This window comes from Lepidochelys kempii, chromosome 1 (assembly GCF_965140265.1).
Source record: "Lepidochelys kempii isolate rLepKem1 chromosome 1, rLepKem1.hap2, whole genome shotgun sequence".
In the NCBI taxonomy this organism is placed as follows: domain Eukaryota; kingdom Metazoa; phylum Chordata; order Testudines; family Cheloniidae; genus Lepidochelys; species Lepidochelys kempii.
In genome coordinates this window covers 277,669,278-277,687,051 of record NC_133256.1, presented here as the reverse complement: position 1 = coordinate 277,687,051, position 17,774 = coordinate 277,669,278, and the positions used below count along the sequence as shown (strand labels likewise).

General features: G+C 42.0%; 2 protein-coding genes across 12 annotated transcripts in view; one reads left to right on the top strand and one right to left on the bottom strand.

The window, feature by feature from the left end:
- Positions 1-3,807, top strand: part of ACSS3 (acyl-CoA synthetase short chain family member 3) — a 138,410-nt gene extending 134,603 nt beyond the window's left edge. The window contains exon 17 of the transcript XR_012156729.1: positions 1,965-3,807. The gene's annotated coding sequence lies outside the window, so the exon portion shown is untranslated. The remainder of the gene's footprint in view (positions 1-1,964) is intronic.
- Positions 1-17,774, bottom strand: part of PPFIA2 (PTPRF interacting protein alpha 2) — a 619,912-nt gene that overhangs the window by 3,358 nt on the left and 598,780 nt on the right. For 10 of the 11 annotated variants that reach the window (XM_073327625.1, XM_073327628.1, XM_073327627.1 and 7 more), the window contains 6 exons: positions 12,768-12,943; positions 11,903-12,000; positions 6,213-6,388; positions 6,058-6,126; positions 3,575-3,734; positions 2,199-2,290 (listed from right to left, as the gene is read on the bottom strand). In XM_073327625.1, the coding sequence (XP_073183726.1) occupies positions 2,232-2,290; positions 3,575-3,734; positions 6,058-6,126; positions 6,213-6,388; positions 11,903-12,000; positions 12,768-12,943 (738 nt within the window). In that variant the 3' untranslated portion in view covers positions 2,199-2,231. The remainder of the gene's footprint in view (positions 1-2,198; positions 2,291-3,574; positions 3,735-6,057; positions 6,127-6,212; positions 6,389-11,902; positions 12,001-12,767; positions 12,944-17,774) is intronic. The other variant, XM_073327626.1, reaches the window with a different exon arrangement.

Genomic DNA, 17,774 nt, shown 5'->3' with positions numbered 1-17,774 from the left:
GGAATGTCACTGAAATTACATCCATGGGAGGCTCACAATATTTGGGTAATTTAGTTGCATGCCATTACAACATTTTTTAAATTATGATTTTTGCTTTCTACATTATGCCTTTCAAGCTCAAAGCAATACATTATTAATGCCCACTCCCATTGAACTGATTGAGAGTTTTGTCATGAAGTAGCACTGGGCCCTAAATGACTCAGACATTGTTCTCTGGGTAGAGATGGGCTGTATTGTCCTCTTTCCAGTGTCATGAGCCAGTAGCAGCCAATTGTGCCAGAAACTATTCACCAGCTATGTCACAAGGTTTGAAAACCAAACTCTGAATCACTTAAGGAAAATTCAGATCTGAGTCCAGCAGGGAACAGGTAGGTTGATCTCCTCTATGTCTCTGGCCATTAAGTTTCATCCAGTTCCCCCTGTATTAAGCCCCAAGATGTGTTTGGCTAAAGCCAAAAAAGAAAGTCTTGATCTGAACACATTAAGAGATAGAGAATCTGCCCCTTCCTTTGGTAGTGGATTGCTCATGATTTCCCTGGACTTACAACATTCTAAGCCCTTCAATTGCCATTTTAAAAAAAATCAACCTGACAGAAATGCTTCCTTCTCATCCTCCATATAACTATTTACCTGCCTGAGGTGCAGGATGTGCCAGACTCACTGCTGAAGCTGTAACGGTTTTTCTTTATATAAAAATGATGTGAATTTATTTTACTACCCTGCATGGCTAGAAAAGAAAGCTTTATACCATTGGAAAGGGGAGATTTTCAGCTTCTCTAAGGGACCCAGAATTTGCCTAACTCCTATTGAAATCAGTGAGAGTTAAGCCCAGCTCCTCAAAAATATTCAGGTACCTACATCACCTGGCTTTACAGGTGACGGGCTACAAAAAAATTCTTAATGTTTCAGTAACACACATGGCATATATAAAACAATGGTTGTGTGGTATAAAGTTTCTTTGAACTCATTTGGGGAAACCTATGCATCTCATTTGTGAGTAATGCTGTAATCCAAACTCATGGTTTAATACACGATTGTGTATTTTTATTCTCTCTCTCTCTCTCTCTTGCTATACATGAAAATAGAAAGAGGCAGCTGAATACTGTGGTGACAGGTGCTTTATAAATGCCTATGATTATCTGCTGAAACTTAAAATGGAAAGGAAAACTGTTATTTAAGTAAAATTAGCATGAAATGGTGGCATATTAATGGAAGTGCTCATCATGTTCTTATTTTTGTAAGAGGGATGATTTGGTAACAAACTATATATTTTCACACGGCTGTATTTTGTTCAAAAGTGTATTTGTACAACTAGTACGTGTGTAGATGACAAATGATGAGATATTTAAGTAATAAGAACCACTACATCCGACCTGACCCCTGTGTATATCTAGTCCAGTATCCTGTCTTTGCCTGTGACGAATATCAGGTGCTTTGCAGAATGTATAAGAACTTTCATAACGGATAATGTTGGAAGACCTTATCCACGGGAGATGATTTGTTCTAACTCATGCCAACCACCACCCAAATGATGTCCTAAAGCAGGTTTATAGCTCTGACTTCTTTTTCTTAAGTAAATCTAGTGTAACTGTTCTCTTTCATTAGGCTCTTCTCTAAAGTGAAGTTCCCCAGTGTCATATATGCATGTAAATTCCTCCTTTTTACACCATCATCTCATCCATACAGCAAGACCCTGAAATTCCTCTGTCAAACTTTCTCTTCTTTGAGAACCAGAAGCATATTAGAGAAAGCTATCGTCAAGGCCTGACTGTTCCTTTCTCCTAATTAGCTGAATGTAGGTTCCAAGACCCTGCCCTTCCCTATGTCACTGGTACTAATATGTACCATGACCACAGGTTCCTCCTGAGCTCTCACTAGAAATTCACCTCGATGTCTCAACACATTTTCTTGGTCAGCATCATCACAAGCTATCCGTCTTAAACAGCATCCTTATCTCTCGGCAGGTTTGACCAGTTTATTAGAAGAGTTGCCCATGAAAGAGAGGAAGAAGTCGCTGTTTGAGATGGGAGGTGGAGTAAGAGGCTGGCCTCCCCCAGACTGAGCCCCACTCACTTTGATAAACTAGACCTGCCTGGGGGAATGGACCCCATCTTGGCTTTCATTTCAGTAATGTCAGTGAATACGGGGTATAGTGTACATTTATACAGCCTCCATGATGGCTTTTTGTGAATACTCACAGCAATTCAGTGCTGGCTTCTTTGCTAGCCTTGTCAACATGAGTATGTGCGAACTGTAGAGCTGTCTAACCTCTGCAATCGTGATGAAGCAACTGCAAATTGGAAAAAAACCCTCTTTAGAATAACGAAGAAAATTAATATATTTTCCCCTCCCTGAAAGTGTGACTGTTAAATTACTGTGTAGCTCATTCTGTCCAACCTTCTGGGTTTGGTCTGGTCTATAAAGCTCATTTAGAGTTGCTAGATGTCTGAGACACTGTTGAAAATCTGACTGCTTCAGGAAAAAGAATAGGTTTTCCAACTTACTGATGCCATTATTGTTGTTAATACAGCATCACAGGTGTACATTTCACTTTAATGTTCATATCACAGGAAGGTGGCAAGTATAGTCCCAGAGCCTGGCTTAATGGACACAGAATTGTGCGTCAGGTAGCCCTGAGCTCAACTGTCATGTCAGCAACAGACACGCTGCCCTATGTGACTTGGGAAGTCACTTATTCTACTCTGTGCTTTAGTTCCCTAGCTGTAAAATGGGAATAATACTTTCCAACCTCACAGTAGTTCTAGGAGGATAAAATCCATTAACGATGGTGCGGTGTTCAGATCCAGTGGTGATTAGGGTTATGTAAGTACCTACTTAGATAGTACCTTTATTCATAGCTGGAAACCACCTTTGAAATTGATCCCGCCTGCCCTATGACTTTGCACTATTGCTAAAAAGTATAGAATAGAGAAAAAAGCATGAATATGAGCAGTGCAGTCAATGGAATTAGTGATGTGGTTAGTAACGTATGCCATTTGTGCTACGATATAAGATGTTTTTAAAAAAGATAAGCTTCTCATACATGGAATGTAGAGGGATATATTTTTAAACCAAATTCTTTAAACAGCTGCAAAAAATAACTACCACCAATATACCAATTATTTTGAAGACTGAGACTATTAGTGTTTGATAATGCTTCTATCAAGAATGAAATACTATTCTGTGGTGAAATGAGTGCACAGTGTTTCTTCTTCTGTGTAGAAGGGTTAGAGGGAAAATTAAGACTGGTACGCGATAACATTGTCAATACCTGCAATGTGGCCTTTGACTTCTGTTTACACTACCTACCCAGGGTCTTGATATTTAACTGCTAGCAGCCACGGTTAGTTCATCGTTAAGCCGAGGGGTCAGATTTGAAAATAAAAGAAATACTGAAAACTGACATTCTGGAACACAGCTTGAAAAAGATGGGGGTTACCATGTCACTGCATTTCCCTTCCCCATTTGAGCCCTGATTAAACCTCTATTGTACCTGTGACTGTACTAAACTTGTTCAGTTCCAGGCTTAGTGCTAATTGCCCAAGTTCAAGTTAAGTACCAAAGCACTTCATACCATCTGTTGTCATTTTCCGTGACTGCCCTGATGTTGTAGTTAATCTGAATCCAGCTGGAAGTGTTTCTGAAGAGCCAGGCATCATGCTGATTCCATGGACCTCACGTGGAGGAAACTGTCTTCGCCAGGAAGGGCCACGTCTGAAGTTCTTGTCATCGCTCTGCCAATACAAATGTTTGTGTTTGATAAAACTAAATTAAATTCATGATTAGTTCTCTGGATGGGTGCTTCTTCTCCACCTGTTAAGTTTATTTTCTAGAAAATAGATTACTACATGTTTCATGTCATCCAATAAGAAGGAAGTGTATGTGAGACATTCTTATAAGAGCAACTGCTTTAGAAACTTGGAAATACTGGATTAGAGGGTTTTTTCTTGAATCTTTTGCATGATACACTATCAGTTCTTTTTGTTGTCTGCTGATGTAGAACATTCTGAAAAATCAATGAGGGATAAAGTATCTCCACCTAGGCTCTCTATTGAATTCAAAGGCAGGAGATAAAGTAATAGATTAATCAGATGAGGAGGAATAAAAGATAGTTTTTAAATCCAATCATTCAGTTCTTCTGTGGTCAGTTATATATATGTAACTCCAAACTCCTAAACAGTGAAATCAGACATGAAATTTATTTTTCAACATAAATTCCAGTCACCTGTCATATACTGGAATTTATTTTTAAATAATTTCAGTTTATGTGAAAATTTGTACCATGTGTTTGTAACCACATGCAGAAAATCCTTGCTAGAAATACTGAGTCTGATAAAAGAAAAAACTAATAGTGTGGGTTCTTCTCTTAGGGTATCTGTGCCAATTTGCATTAATATTAATGAAAACAACATATGTGTACCAAAGCTAGAGAGAGCTATATTAAGTCAGCAATTTATAAATGACTTACGAAATTTCAATAAGTGGTTCTTGAATAGATTAATATTGGGTAAAAAATGAATAGTGAAATCCAATTCTAAACCAGTTCAACTATCAGTATTTTCTCACAACTTGCTTTAAGGAACAAAGTATGGTTCTGAAAGTATTTTTCATACATCCTACTGCTTTTAGTCTATCAAGTGGAGTTTTGTCTTCCCTGATCAGGAGGCAAAGATCTGTCAGTCAGAGATGGTATATAACTAGGGCCCAACCAAATTCATGGTCATGAAAAACATGTCAGGGACTGTGAAATCTGGCTACTGTAGGGGAGACCAGATTTCACAGAGCTGGGTAGTTGGAGAGCGGCGACTGTGGGCCCAGGAGTGGACTGTGGGCCCAGCTCAGAAGTGAAGGTGGCATGGTCATCGCTTTTGGGGGGGGCAGGGCTGGCCTTATGGGGGGGCAAATGGGTGACTGCCCAGGATCACATAGTCAAGGGGCTGCCGTGGTCACCCCTCACACACACACACAGCCAACCCAAGGGCCCTTTAACTCTTGGAGCTGGGGAGGGTCAGGGCTGGGGACGCCCTGGCTTGGGGTTCCTATTGTGTGCCGGACTCCGGCTGCTAGTCCTGGACAGGCTGGGGAAGTACAGGCCTTCCTCTTTCCCTGCACGGGCCACTCTTGGGGACAGATCAGAGCTGCCTGCCAGGAAGCTCTGTGGCTGCTGGCTGGGATCCCAGCTCTGATGGCAATGCGACCACCAGCAGCAGCGCAGAAGTGAGGGTGGCAATACCATGACTCCCTGACAATAGCTTTGTGAGCATCCCGGCACCTTTTGGGTCAGGACCCCCCACAGTTACAACACCATGAAATTTCAGATTTAAATATCTAAAACCCTGAAATTTACAGTTTTAAAAATCTTATGACTGTGAAATTGACCAAAATAGACCGTGAATTTGGTAGGGCCCTATAACTCCTGGCCGACCCACTCCACTCAATTATTTGCCTCCTACGTGGGGGCTCCAGCTCCCTTTGCCCTTCTAATTATGTCATCTTAGCCTTTCTCTGCTAGTACAAGAAAGAAAGGTGAAGGAAACGTTAAGACCTGAATCTCTCTGTTTCTTACAGCTCCATCTTTAAAAAAGCCTCCCTATCTTACAGGACCATGGTGAAGATAAATTCATTAGTGTGTGTGTGTGTGAGGTACACTCCTACTCTGGTGACAAGTGCCATAGGAAAAGCCTATAAGGAACTTAATAATTGCCTGTTTAATGCAGGATTTGGATGGTGTGCAGTCTAAGTATGGGACAATGCTCTCATTGATGATGAAAATAAATATTGAACTGTTGCCTCATTCTCTGAGCATTGTACAGCCTGAGGCAGGAGTCCTGTGGGGAAAATATAGTTACGTGGTCATCTAATTAACTATCATAATGCATATACACAATGGGCAGCAGGAAGGTTGCACAGGCAACCTTAATTTTGGCATTTCCTAATTTTTGACTGTTTGACTTCGTAGCCTTAATAACATTCTTTTAATTGTGTGTGTGTGGCCGTGTCCTCCTGAACTTAGTGTGTGGCTTTCAATTTTGTAAAGACATAAATTAAATTACTTACTTCATCAAGTCGTCTCTCAGTTCCTAGTGCTAAAAGATTGTTGTATTCTCTCTCAAGGATTTGCCGTGCCTATATATAGCAAATTAAATAATTAAAATAATTGAAAATGAGCAAAAATAAAATCCAGACAAAGTAAAAGTCAGGAAAGGACTTGCCTGGGTGTTTTGTGTTGGAATCTGTAATAATAAAGCTAAACTGCTGTAATCAAAGTTTTCATCCAGGGCTATAAGTGACCCATGCACACCACTTTCTAAGACGTTATTTGCATATTCTCGTAGTCCAATAGCCTGTATCCAGCGTATGACTCGCTCATTGCTCCAGACCAATACGTCTACAAACACACACAGTATAGTATCAGCTTATTGTTAATTGAACTTTCATAAGCATACAGATACATGTATCTATATGGTAGTTAACCTACCGCACCACTTTCCATACAAGGAATACTAAAACATGATTAAAATAACCTCAGTGGTTTCATCGTTGATACAGAGTCCAGAAAGTTGATTACTGGTGTCTCCATTCCCACTTGTTTAAACATACCACATGACAACCCTCAGCAAACACAGTAGTGTCAGCAAAGGGCTTTACAATTTTGAGAAAAGATTTTACAGATTCCTGGGAGAAATAAAATCAGTCCCCTGAGGTTCAACCTCAAGGGAAGGTGGAGTGGGATTAAACATCAGCTGAAGTGACCATTTTTAGAGTGAGACCTGTACATAGAGGTCAAAATCTGTAGTTTTCTAATGGGCCAGAGGCTTGTGTTGACATTTTTAGTAACCAGCTCTTCTCACTTCTGAAAGCTGATCCATTAAGATCTGTGCTAATTAGAAAGCTATGGACAAGTAAAAGAGAGAGGAGGTCTTATTTGAGGACTGAGTCAAAAAAACCCTCCACATTAGAAAGAGAGCTATTTGTCCCACGTTCTTAATATTTATTATTTTACTTGCATGTGTGATGTTTTGCATCTCTAATCAAACACAAATCGAAGACTGCTTTTTAATGATCTCCTTAACATCTTAAGTCTCAGGTGTAAATAACCATGAGCCAATGAAGTCATCAAACAGCAATAAAGTTAATTTAAATGGAAAGCAAAAAGACCAGATTCCCTCCCTGGCTCCTGCCTCTGTTTGTTGCACCACCACCACAAGGAGGCTGGAAAACTGCTAGTCTGGAATTCTTCTGTGAGGAGGGATCCTCCGCTGGTTTAGGCCAGTGTAATTGTTCTTTGAGTGCTTGCACCTTCCCATGAAGGTGTGTGCGTGCCCCAAGCACAATTTCTGGAATTTTTTCCCCAGTGGTATCTGTTGGGTTGGCTCCAGCACTCTCCGGGTCCGCATGCCCATAGCACTGGTATAAAGAGCCCTGCTGACCCCGCTTCCCTTCAGTTCCTTTTTACCGCCTGTGAAGGTTGCTGGAACGCCTCATTGCTCAGGCAGTTTTCTACTAGTGGCTTTTCTACTTCTTTAGTTACTGTAATTTGGTAGTTGGTGGGTAGTTTTTTAATAACTTCAGTCTCGCTTTGCAGTCCTTTTTGGTGCGGTGTTTGAAGTCCCTGCAGATTTGGCAATGGTCTTTCCTTGCGATTCCCCCAGTCACTTGAGACAACTCGAGTGCGGGTCACTCAAAGGCATAGACTTATCACAGGAAGTGCAGGGCGTGAAGCCCAGTGACCAAGGCATGCCCTGGCACTGGGAGGTGGATGACACCACTAATGAAGCGCAGAGGCATCCAAAACTGTTGATGTCTCTAGTATCTGATGCATCAGCCCTTGGCTGGGGAGTCCACCAAGGGGCCCTCAGGCCTCTGGTCCCAAGAAGAGCCTTTCCTCCAGAGCTCAGGACAGTCCACCTATCCTGCCAGGCATTTCTACCTGCTATTACAAACAAGGTTGTTTTGGGTCTCACAGACAATAAGATGGCCATATTCTACATGAACAGACAGGGCAGTGAGTGTTCTACCCCCGAGTCAGGAAGCAATCTGACTATGGGAGCTCTCCATTGCTCATTCCATCAGTCTAGAAGTGTACTATCTTCCAGGAATGCAGAACCAGCTGGCAGATCACCTCAGCAGGTCTTTCTCCTCTCACCATGAGTGGTCCCTTCAACCAGACATCGCAAGGGATATCTTCCAACGGTGGGGGACTTCCCTTATAGACCTGTTTGCTACCCACAACAACAGGAAATGCCATCAGTTCTGCTCCCTGTGAGGCTCCAGCCCGGGGTCTTCCACAGATGCATTTCTGTTGTCTTGGACAAATTACCTGTAGTATACATTTCCTCCTGCATGACTGATTCACAAGGTTCTGATGAAGATCAAGCGGGACTGAGAGTGGGTCATTCTCATAGCCTTGTTGTGGCCCAGGCAACATTGGTTCACCAACCTCTTAAGCCTTTTGGTAGAGGCCCCACTATGCCTTCCGGTACACCCAGACTCCTGAGACCATGGTTGGCTGCTCCACCTGAACCTCAGTTCTTTTAATCTGTCAGCCTGGAAGCTCCAGGCTGAATCCTGAGGAGCAACTTGCTTGGAGCAGGTCCATAGAGTCCTACTGGGCAGTAGAAAGTCCTCCACCAGGGCCACCTACCTTGCAAAATGGAAGTGGTTCTCCATCTGGTCCTCCCAATGGGGAATTCCACCTACACAGTCCTCCCTGCGTACCTTCTTCTGCTGAAACAACAAGGTCTGGCGCTCTCTTCAGTCCCGGTTCACCTAGCGGCTATCTCAACTTTCCCTCCCAAGATTGACAACCAATCTGTTTTTTCACACAGGATGGTGATCAGTTTTCTCAAAGGCCTGGATAGGGTGTATTCCCAGGTCAGAGAACCCATTCCTCCCTGGGATCTGAATCTTGTCTTGTCAAAGCTTACGGATCCACCGTTTGAGCTGCTAGCAATGTGCTTGTTGTTACACCTCTTCTGGAAAGTGGTCTTCTTAGTGGCCATCACTTCAGCCAGAAGCGTTGCAGAGATCCAGGCCCTCACATTGGAGCCACCATATATGGTCTTCTTCAAGGATAATGTCCAGCTGTGCCCACACCCATTGTTCCTCCGAAAGGTGATCTCACAATTCCACTGCAGGCAAGCAATCTTCCTGCCAGTAATCTACCCTAAACCACATGCAAACAGAGAGAAACAGTGCCTACACTGGATGTTAGACAGGCCCTGGCTTTCTACATATAGAGGACCATATCATTCTGCAGAGCTACTTAGCCGTTCACAGCGGTAGCGGAGAGAATGAAGGACCTACCTACCTCTGCTTGGAGAATTTCATCCTGGTTGACTTCATGTATCCGAGCGTGCTATGAACTCATGGGCATCTCGCCCTGCAGCTAATCTGACTGCTCATTGTACAACATCTCATGCCTCATCAGCCACCTTCCTAGCGCAAATTGCTATTCAGGATATCTGCAGAGCAGCAACCTGGTCGTTGGTGCACATGTTCTCAACACACTGTGTCATCACCCAACAGGCTAGAGACGATGCCAACTTTGGCTACCCAGTCTTGCAGCCAGCCTGTGCTTGAACTCTGAACTCACTTCCTGTACAACTACTTGTTAGTCACCTACATTGGACTGGACATGTGCAAGCACTCAGAGAAGAAAAAACAGTTACTAACCTCTCTGTAACTGTTTTCCTTCAAGATGTGTTGCATATGTCCATTCCAAAACCCACCCTCCATCCCCTATTATCGGAGGCAGTTAGTAAGAAGAAACGGAAGGGGAGCAGCGTCGGCAGGGCCCTTTATACTGGTGCTATGAGCACGGGGCAGCAGAAGGTATTGGAGCTGACACAACGGATACCACTAGGGGAAAAAATTCCGGTAGGCATGCACACCTACACTGGAATGGAAATATGCAACACACCTCGAAGAGCAAGTTACAGAAAGGTTAGTAACCATTTTTTCCCCTCACTACCCATCCTGCAGTCCCTGCCACAGGGAGCATTCCAGGGTTTGGATGGGGGAGTGACTGAAATACAGTGTTCCAGCCATCCTTGGCTGTAAAACGTTCCATTGGGGAGAATGTCCAACCAGCACAGATTGGAACAGCCTGAGCCTGCTGTAACCTATGATGGGGTCGGGACTAGCACAGAACCAGCACCAGTAACCAGTTACTTCATGTGCTTCTCCAGGTACACCCAGCAAATACTGGGCACAGCAGGGAATTTGACCGTAAGTCCTCATTACCAATGTAAGTCTTTTGCACTAGAGTATGCCACCATCTCTGCTGAGGCGAGCACAATTCAGATATTACAATTAATTCTGTCCCACTAGTTCTTGTGTTGTCAATTCTTCCAAAGAAAGTTGCACTTGAAAAGAGTTAACTGAAAATGTTCTAGTTTCCTTTAATACTGGCAATGCTTAAAGGAATCAAAGGATTCACTTCTGATAACAGGAAAGAAAGCCTCACTCTGAAGTACAAGACCTATACCTTGAGCTTGCATGCTCTCTAGGAAGCCTTGTGTAGGAAAATACTGTTTAACTAGCTATTACATCATACAATAAACCTTGTTCTTTGGGAACTAACATTATGGATCAAGGCCTGACACAAAGTGAAACGGCAAGTTGTAAACTGAAACAGTTGCCTTTTCAGATCTTAAAGACCTGACTTGATGGAAATCCATCCATATAATTTTATTTAAATATGAGCTGCTTTAAAATTAGGAAACAAAAGCAATGATTTTCTAAAGGCTGAAGTTAGGCTCCTAAATTCATGCTTAGGTATTGGCCAGATTTTCAAACGTGCTGCACCCAACAGCTCCCATTGACCAGCACTGGTGACATTCTCAGGCAGTTGGACTTTCCAGTTTTATGGCCAGTTTCTATTGGCAGACTGGTGCAAAGGGACTGTAGTGGGATCTGGCCCACAGTCCCTGCCCTGTAACGGGATGGTCACCTGCTCCTGCCCTGAAGGGCTTAAAAACAGCCCAGGGGATGGCTGTGGCTGGGGCAAGCAGCCCATGTGGAAAAAGGCACAGCTGGGGCCATGCCCCAATCAGGCCCAGCTGGCCCTTATAAGAGGGCAGTAGGCAAGGGGCATAGAGACTCTCTCTATATATATATAGCCTTTTAAGAGGGAGGGACCTGGCTGCTGTGAGCTGAGTAGGGTACCTAGACTGGAGCAGGGCTGGGGGAAGACAAGAGGAGCTGGGGAGCTCCGGCCTGGAAACCCCACAGTCTGCAGGCCTAGTGTAAGGCCAAACAAGTACTGGGATTGCAGGGGGCAGCCCAAGGGTAGGCAGAGGCAGAAGGTCCAAACCCTCCTTGCTGCTGATGAGTGGCAATTATACTGCAGTCCGCTCCAGTGAACAGGGGCTAGATGGTGACTGGCAGTAGTCATATACTGAGGCAAGGTGGGGATAGGGAGTTGGGGGTTCCCTGGGGAGACCCAGCGAGACTGCGGGGCACTGCAAGGGGGCAGAACCCCGAGGAAAGGGGCACCGGGGTCCGGGAGGGACACAGGGACCAGCGGCCTGCGGAGAGCACTCCGACAGCTGGTGAGCTATTTCCCAAGATGACCAGCAGGTGGCGCTGCAGGGTTGAGTCGCCACCCTGCTGCATGCCCCGAAGAGCTTACAATCCAATTTGGCCAAACACAAACACACCAACATATACTTGCAACAACCATTCAGGGATGAGACTTCAGAGTATAGGCTTCAGTTCAACAAAGTACTCAAGCATGTGCTTAACTGTAAGCAAATGCTTAAGTGCTTTGCTGAATAGGCATGGACTCAAATTTATGCTTAAAGTTAAGCACATGCTTAAATCCTTTGTTGAATTGAAACCTATAGTTTGAAGTCTCACAAAGAAAAAAAAATCACAATACCCATTCCCTGACACTTACCTTTTATTTCATGCTGACTCACTTCTCTTCTTCTTTCCAGTTCTTTTCTGTCATAATTCAGCCTCTTTAAGCACATGATACCATACTGCAAACTTGTTCTGTTATTTGAGAGAGAAACATTTACAGATTAACATAAGACATTTAAACAAAAATAGCATTGTGGATGTGAATGTATTTGAAGTATTTACTACATTTTATAAATGGTAGTTCAGTATGCTCATGTATCAAATCATAGGGGCAAAGAGCCAAAAAACGTAACAGACTAAAAAATGAAATGGGCACAAACAAAAATGAATGGGGTTTAACTAAGTTATCTAGCAGAAATACATTTAACGTTAAAAATGTATCCAAAACAGGCCAACAAACTATGTGAACTTAAGTACTTTTTTGAATCAGGATGTAGGCAGGAAGAGGTGTTTATTGTCAAATCAGACAGTAAAGAATGCATCCTTGCAGGAATGGCTGCCTCCTTTGGTAGATGAACCTACTGCCCACTTGTTTTTTCCACTGTAATCTGAAGGAGTTTAAACATTTTCTTTATCATCATGTTTCTTGTCTACCATCTTCTGATGCTGTGCCTTTTAATATATTTTTTTTACAATTTATGTATTGTTAGTTACATTTATATATTAAGGCTACTCTGTGCACCATGGAATTGCATTCCATAACTAATCACGCTTACAGTTACTATGTCAAAAGGAACCTCTTTCATTTTCACATAGTTTATTGGTGCTGATTGTTTATATTTTCATGTGGTTGTCTAAAGTTGGAACAACCTTAAAACTAAAGCTTTGTTAGCTTATGCTGCACTGAGCATAATATTACATCCATGTGCTCATTTTGAGCAGCCTTTGTACAAACATACCGATGAAAGCTATCCACCATTTTTAAATGTACGCGGAGATCTTTCTTCGTCAGATGATCTAACATCCTTGCGTCTACCAGGCACTCCATAAAGTAACTTCGGTACTGAGGTAAACCCAGACTGGGGAGCCATTCATTACCAATCCATTCATGGTTCATATCACCATAAGCAAGGGTCTATAGAAAAATAGGAGACTTCACATTTTAACCTATTTGTGTCAATGCCCCAGAATGAAGGCAGCCTATCCATCTGCTGTGCCATTTCAAATAGGAGTTCACCGTCTAGGAAATTCACACTGCTTTCCATAGTAATTCTGACAATACTACCATTTGGGCCTCAAATATGTAACTAAAACACTATTGGCTCTCTATATACATAAAATATTTTTGTTAAATACAAATATGATCTATCAATATCATGTCTACCACCTTTTTGAAATGGAAATTCTAATTGCAATAAGAAATAATGCATTTGAAAGTTCACATCATAGCAAAATCAAGAAAATCAGACACTTAGATTGAGGGAATTTTTTTTACAAGCACCTACGTGAGTTAGGAGAACAATCCTATTGAATTTCAAAGGGATTTGTTCTCCTAATGCACCTATGTGCTTTTAAAAATCCTTCCCTGAATTAACACAAGCGATAAAATAAACCTTTAGGGTGAAATCCAGGCAGCATTAAAGTGAATGGAAGTTCTGTTGTTGTTTCAGTGGGGCCAGGATTTAATCCACAGCTTTCTACATCTTATTTCAACAAGCAATTAGCATTATACATTTGTAGTCCCTCTGAAACAGTGGTTATTTTTAAATGGTTCTTGGCCAAGCCTGCATGCCTGCCTCTGCTTCCAGCACCAGTAACAGCAAGTAGCCAAATGCACTAACAATATGTTTTAAAGTTTGACCAGCACAAATGAAATGCACCTTGTGGGACTATCAATACGTGAATCCTTGACTAAAAAGAAAAAACAATCTTTGGAGAATTCCAAAAAAACACTACAATCCAGGAATACTTTCTGTGTTGTGAGATTCTAGTAGAAAACAAAAGTGTGTTTGTGTAATGGGGTGCCTGCCCCATACTGAGCTCTAAGGGTTTAACAGAGCCCTCGGGAGGCTGTGCAGGAGGCAGCCAAGCAGGCCTATATAAAAAGGGAGCTTCAGGACAGAGGAAGGCAGTTCTCCCTGGAGGGCTGAGAGAACTGCCAGGACCCTGGACAGAGCAATGCTGCTAGCAGGGACTGGGGAAGCGAGACACGGCTTCTGGCTGGCTGCTGGGTTTTCAGGCTGAGGCCCTGAAGCAAAGAGGATGCTGGGGCCATGAGGACACTGTGGTCCTTGGAGAGATGTGGGTCCTAGAGCAGGAGTGGTGGCGGGGAGGCACCACCAGAGGAGGGCGCACTAGTGAACTGAGCTAATCCCCAGGACAGCCAGCAGGAGGTGCCACAGTGGTGAGTGAACGCCATTACAGACTGTAATGTAAATACACATTGAACTACTTTTGTATGGTTTATCTGAAGTATACAATCTATATTTTAGAAAAAGAGAGATTCTGCCTGTACTAATGCTCTGTGCAATCCCATTGAAGTTAACCTAAAAATTGCAGGACATTTTTACTTTATTATTTTTTTAGAATCTCTCACTTCTCATAATAAAACACATTTTTGTGACCATTGCTTGTGGTTCAATAGTTTCTTGTCTTATATTTAGATGGTAACAAACTTTTTGGGTCAGAAACTGTCTTTTAGTTATGTGTATATAGTGAAGAACAAAAGAGGGCTGTGATCCCTGACTGGGGTGACTAGTCACTATTTCAATATAAACAAATAATAAATCAATCATCTGGAGTTGTGAAGAGCAGAAATGGGCTTACAGAAGCCTACTACAAGAAACTAGAATTTGGAAAAAATAATTCCCTGCACTTGTTCTTTATTAGCAATATTATTGTTATAGCTAACAGAAGGCTATTGATAAAACTGAATTAGAGGAATTAGGTGTTAAAAGCTCTGTTCCTTCAAATACTGAAATGATATTTTGGCTAATTTTTATTAGAGGTAGAAATGATGCCTACATATGTATTAATGGATAAAATTGCATGTCTTTTACAGCCAAATAAAGATTAGTCTGCAAAAGGCATGCAGGTATATTGTTTCTTTTTGTGTGTGTTCCCCTTGTTTTGTAAAGTGTGTTGGTTTTCAGAACTGGAAACTATACACAGCAAGAAAATAAAAAAAAAAAGTCTGCCTATAAAATACTGCTTATAAAATATCTGTAATGGATAATCACAATAAACATAATTAGTAATGAATATACAACTTAGAAGTTTAACACTCATGTACATTAAAATTATGTGGCACAAAATTGGATTCTGACAAATATAACTGTAGAAATGATTTACTTCACTGCTTACATTATCTATGTGCTTGGCATCTAGTTGTGAGCTACACATTCAAATGGCAATTTTTGCACAACAATGCAACTGTTTAGTTTAAAATGCCAGGCTTGTTTATCCTTGAGAAAAACCACAAGCAATCAAGATGATTTAACTTTTGATGTTATTATCAAATTGGTAGAACAGCCATATGACGTTACAGTTTCGCTCAGTGGGCAATGTAGTTGTAAACTTTGAAACCCAATTTTAGCTTCACTCAAGTGAAGAATATTCAAACACCAATATTTGTTTCTCAAAAGAGTCTAATGTGCACAAAGTAAATACCTAAAAACAAACATGGATGTACAGTGGAACACTGTGTTTCGTGCTATTACACAGTATGTGTGTATATATATATGTATACCTTTCCATATAAATAGTCTTCCCTTAGCTGCTGACATCTACAGCAGTACTTTGCTGTCACCCTCTTTATAGTTGGACAGTTTTTTTCTCTGAAATCCACACATTCACATGAATCAAATGGAAACATTTCCTTTGCCTCTAGCTGCTTTATTTACACCATTAACTTGGAAAAAGTTAATTGAATTTCCTGTAAATGTAAAGCGGTTGCTCTTTCAAGTGTAAAATATAATGAAGGGTGTATCCATGCTGAGCTTGCTCAGGGAAGCTGCACGTTCACCTCTGGTATAGAGGTCTGATGCAAAGCCTTCTGCCCCACTCTATGGGGGAGTGGGCATGCAGGGGGAGCAGTCATGCTGTGTGTTGTCTTTGCACCTCTTGCATGACATGGGGAAAGGCTCTGTGCTGCTCCCAAATGGCTTGTATGTAAAGGAGTGAACTGGAGGTGGTGGCATGGGATCAAAATGTATGTGTATTCTATGAACCTTGGGATGGGGGAGAAGGGAATGTCGAATTAGCATCTGTCAGTTATCATCAAAGAAAAAAGCCCTGTATTTAATTAATTAGTAAGTGGGAGTTATTGAATATCACATTTGGTTTAACACTTGAACTCAGGACAGTGAGAGCTTAATTAGAATTCAAAAACATTTTAAAACAGGGAAGCTAATCCTTTGGCATAGGGAGAGAATGCTAACCTAACCTTGGGTTAAGAAGACAGAGGGGGACTTGAACAGTTACACACGTGGAAAAAGACTTCCTAACCAAGTTGTATATGTGACATTATGCCCCATATTCTTCGTAGAAATTATTATATGAATATGGCATAACTATATATATTTTATGCAAGATCGGTCATGTGAGGTATCATTGGAAAGGTTACGATTTACTGAATGTGATTATCCAATTTGTATGCATGTATCATTTCTGTATCTGAAGTTAGTTGTAATTGCTACATAGTCAATATACCTGTGTGTATACTTGGGGGAATGCCTGCCAGACAGTAGGCAATCAGCCTGGATAGGACATTAAGAAGGACAAAAGAACTTTGAAGATACTAATCTCCGACCTTCCTGAGAAGCTTCCTGGGATGCTGCTTTGACACTACAAGGTCATGTGATCATGTCACCTGGTACAGGGTCCCATCTTGAGCTGGTATTTTTCCACTGGAAGGGCATGGACTAGGAAACAAAAGATTCCTGCCATATGTAAATCCTATTCAAGGCTGGGGAGGGAGGTAATCTAGGTGCTTCTCCACTGCCTCTCCGCCCAAGAAGGAAGTCTGCTGAAAACACCTGAAGAAACAAAGGCTAAGAAGGGAGGGCAGGGGACTGAGTCCACATGAGACAGATCAGCCTGTAAGAGGAATTCCTGGAGATCTAAGCTGCAAGCAGTGCAGTTTACCTTCAAAAATCTCTGCAATCTCTTTGAAACATTTAGGGTGAGAAATTACAATTTGTAGCCAATTTCTTCAATGTATGCAGCCTAGTTTGCGTGTTTTTTTTAATTTGCTCAGTAATCTGCTTTTTTCTGTTTGCTATCTCTTATAGTCATTTAACATTTACCGTTTGTAGTTAATAAACTTGTTTTTGTTTTCTAAAACCCAGTTTATGGAACTCATAACAGGGGTTGCGGGGAGCAAAAAGCTGTGCATATCTTCCTCCACTTTGAGGGAGGGGGCGAATTTATGAGCTTGGCTATATAGATGTCAATACAGCGCAAGACAGTATCATTTTGGGTTTGTATCCCAAAGGAGGTGTGCACTTGAGAGGTCCCCGAGCTGATTCTTCTGACACAGAGCTGATCTCAGTGTCTCTGTGACCATTTGCAGCTGGGTGTGTTCCTACCTGTGTGTGCTGGAGAAGGCTTGAGGGCCTGGCACAGCGGAACAGGGTGAGGGAGCCCAGGCTGGTGGAATGGGGGGGCTCAGTGGGACCCCAGCACGTCAGGTGATACCCTGGAAGGGGAGGTCCAACCCATCACAGTATACAGATATAATTATGGGCACATCAAGGGCTTGTCCTCACTAGAGTTTTTTTTCACCTTGAGTCAATTGCTTGTCAGGCTAATTGTAAACCACAAATTTTGTAGCCTGGTGTAAGTATTTAGGAAGTGTCCAGAGTACCCTTTATCAAGGTGTTAAGTACCTGGAGTTGATTGGAAAACAATTAATGGATATTAAACAATAGAGCAGAGACCATGATAATTTCAAAATACTGGACATG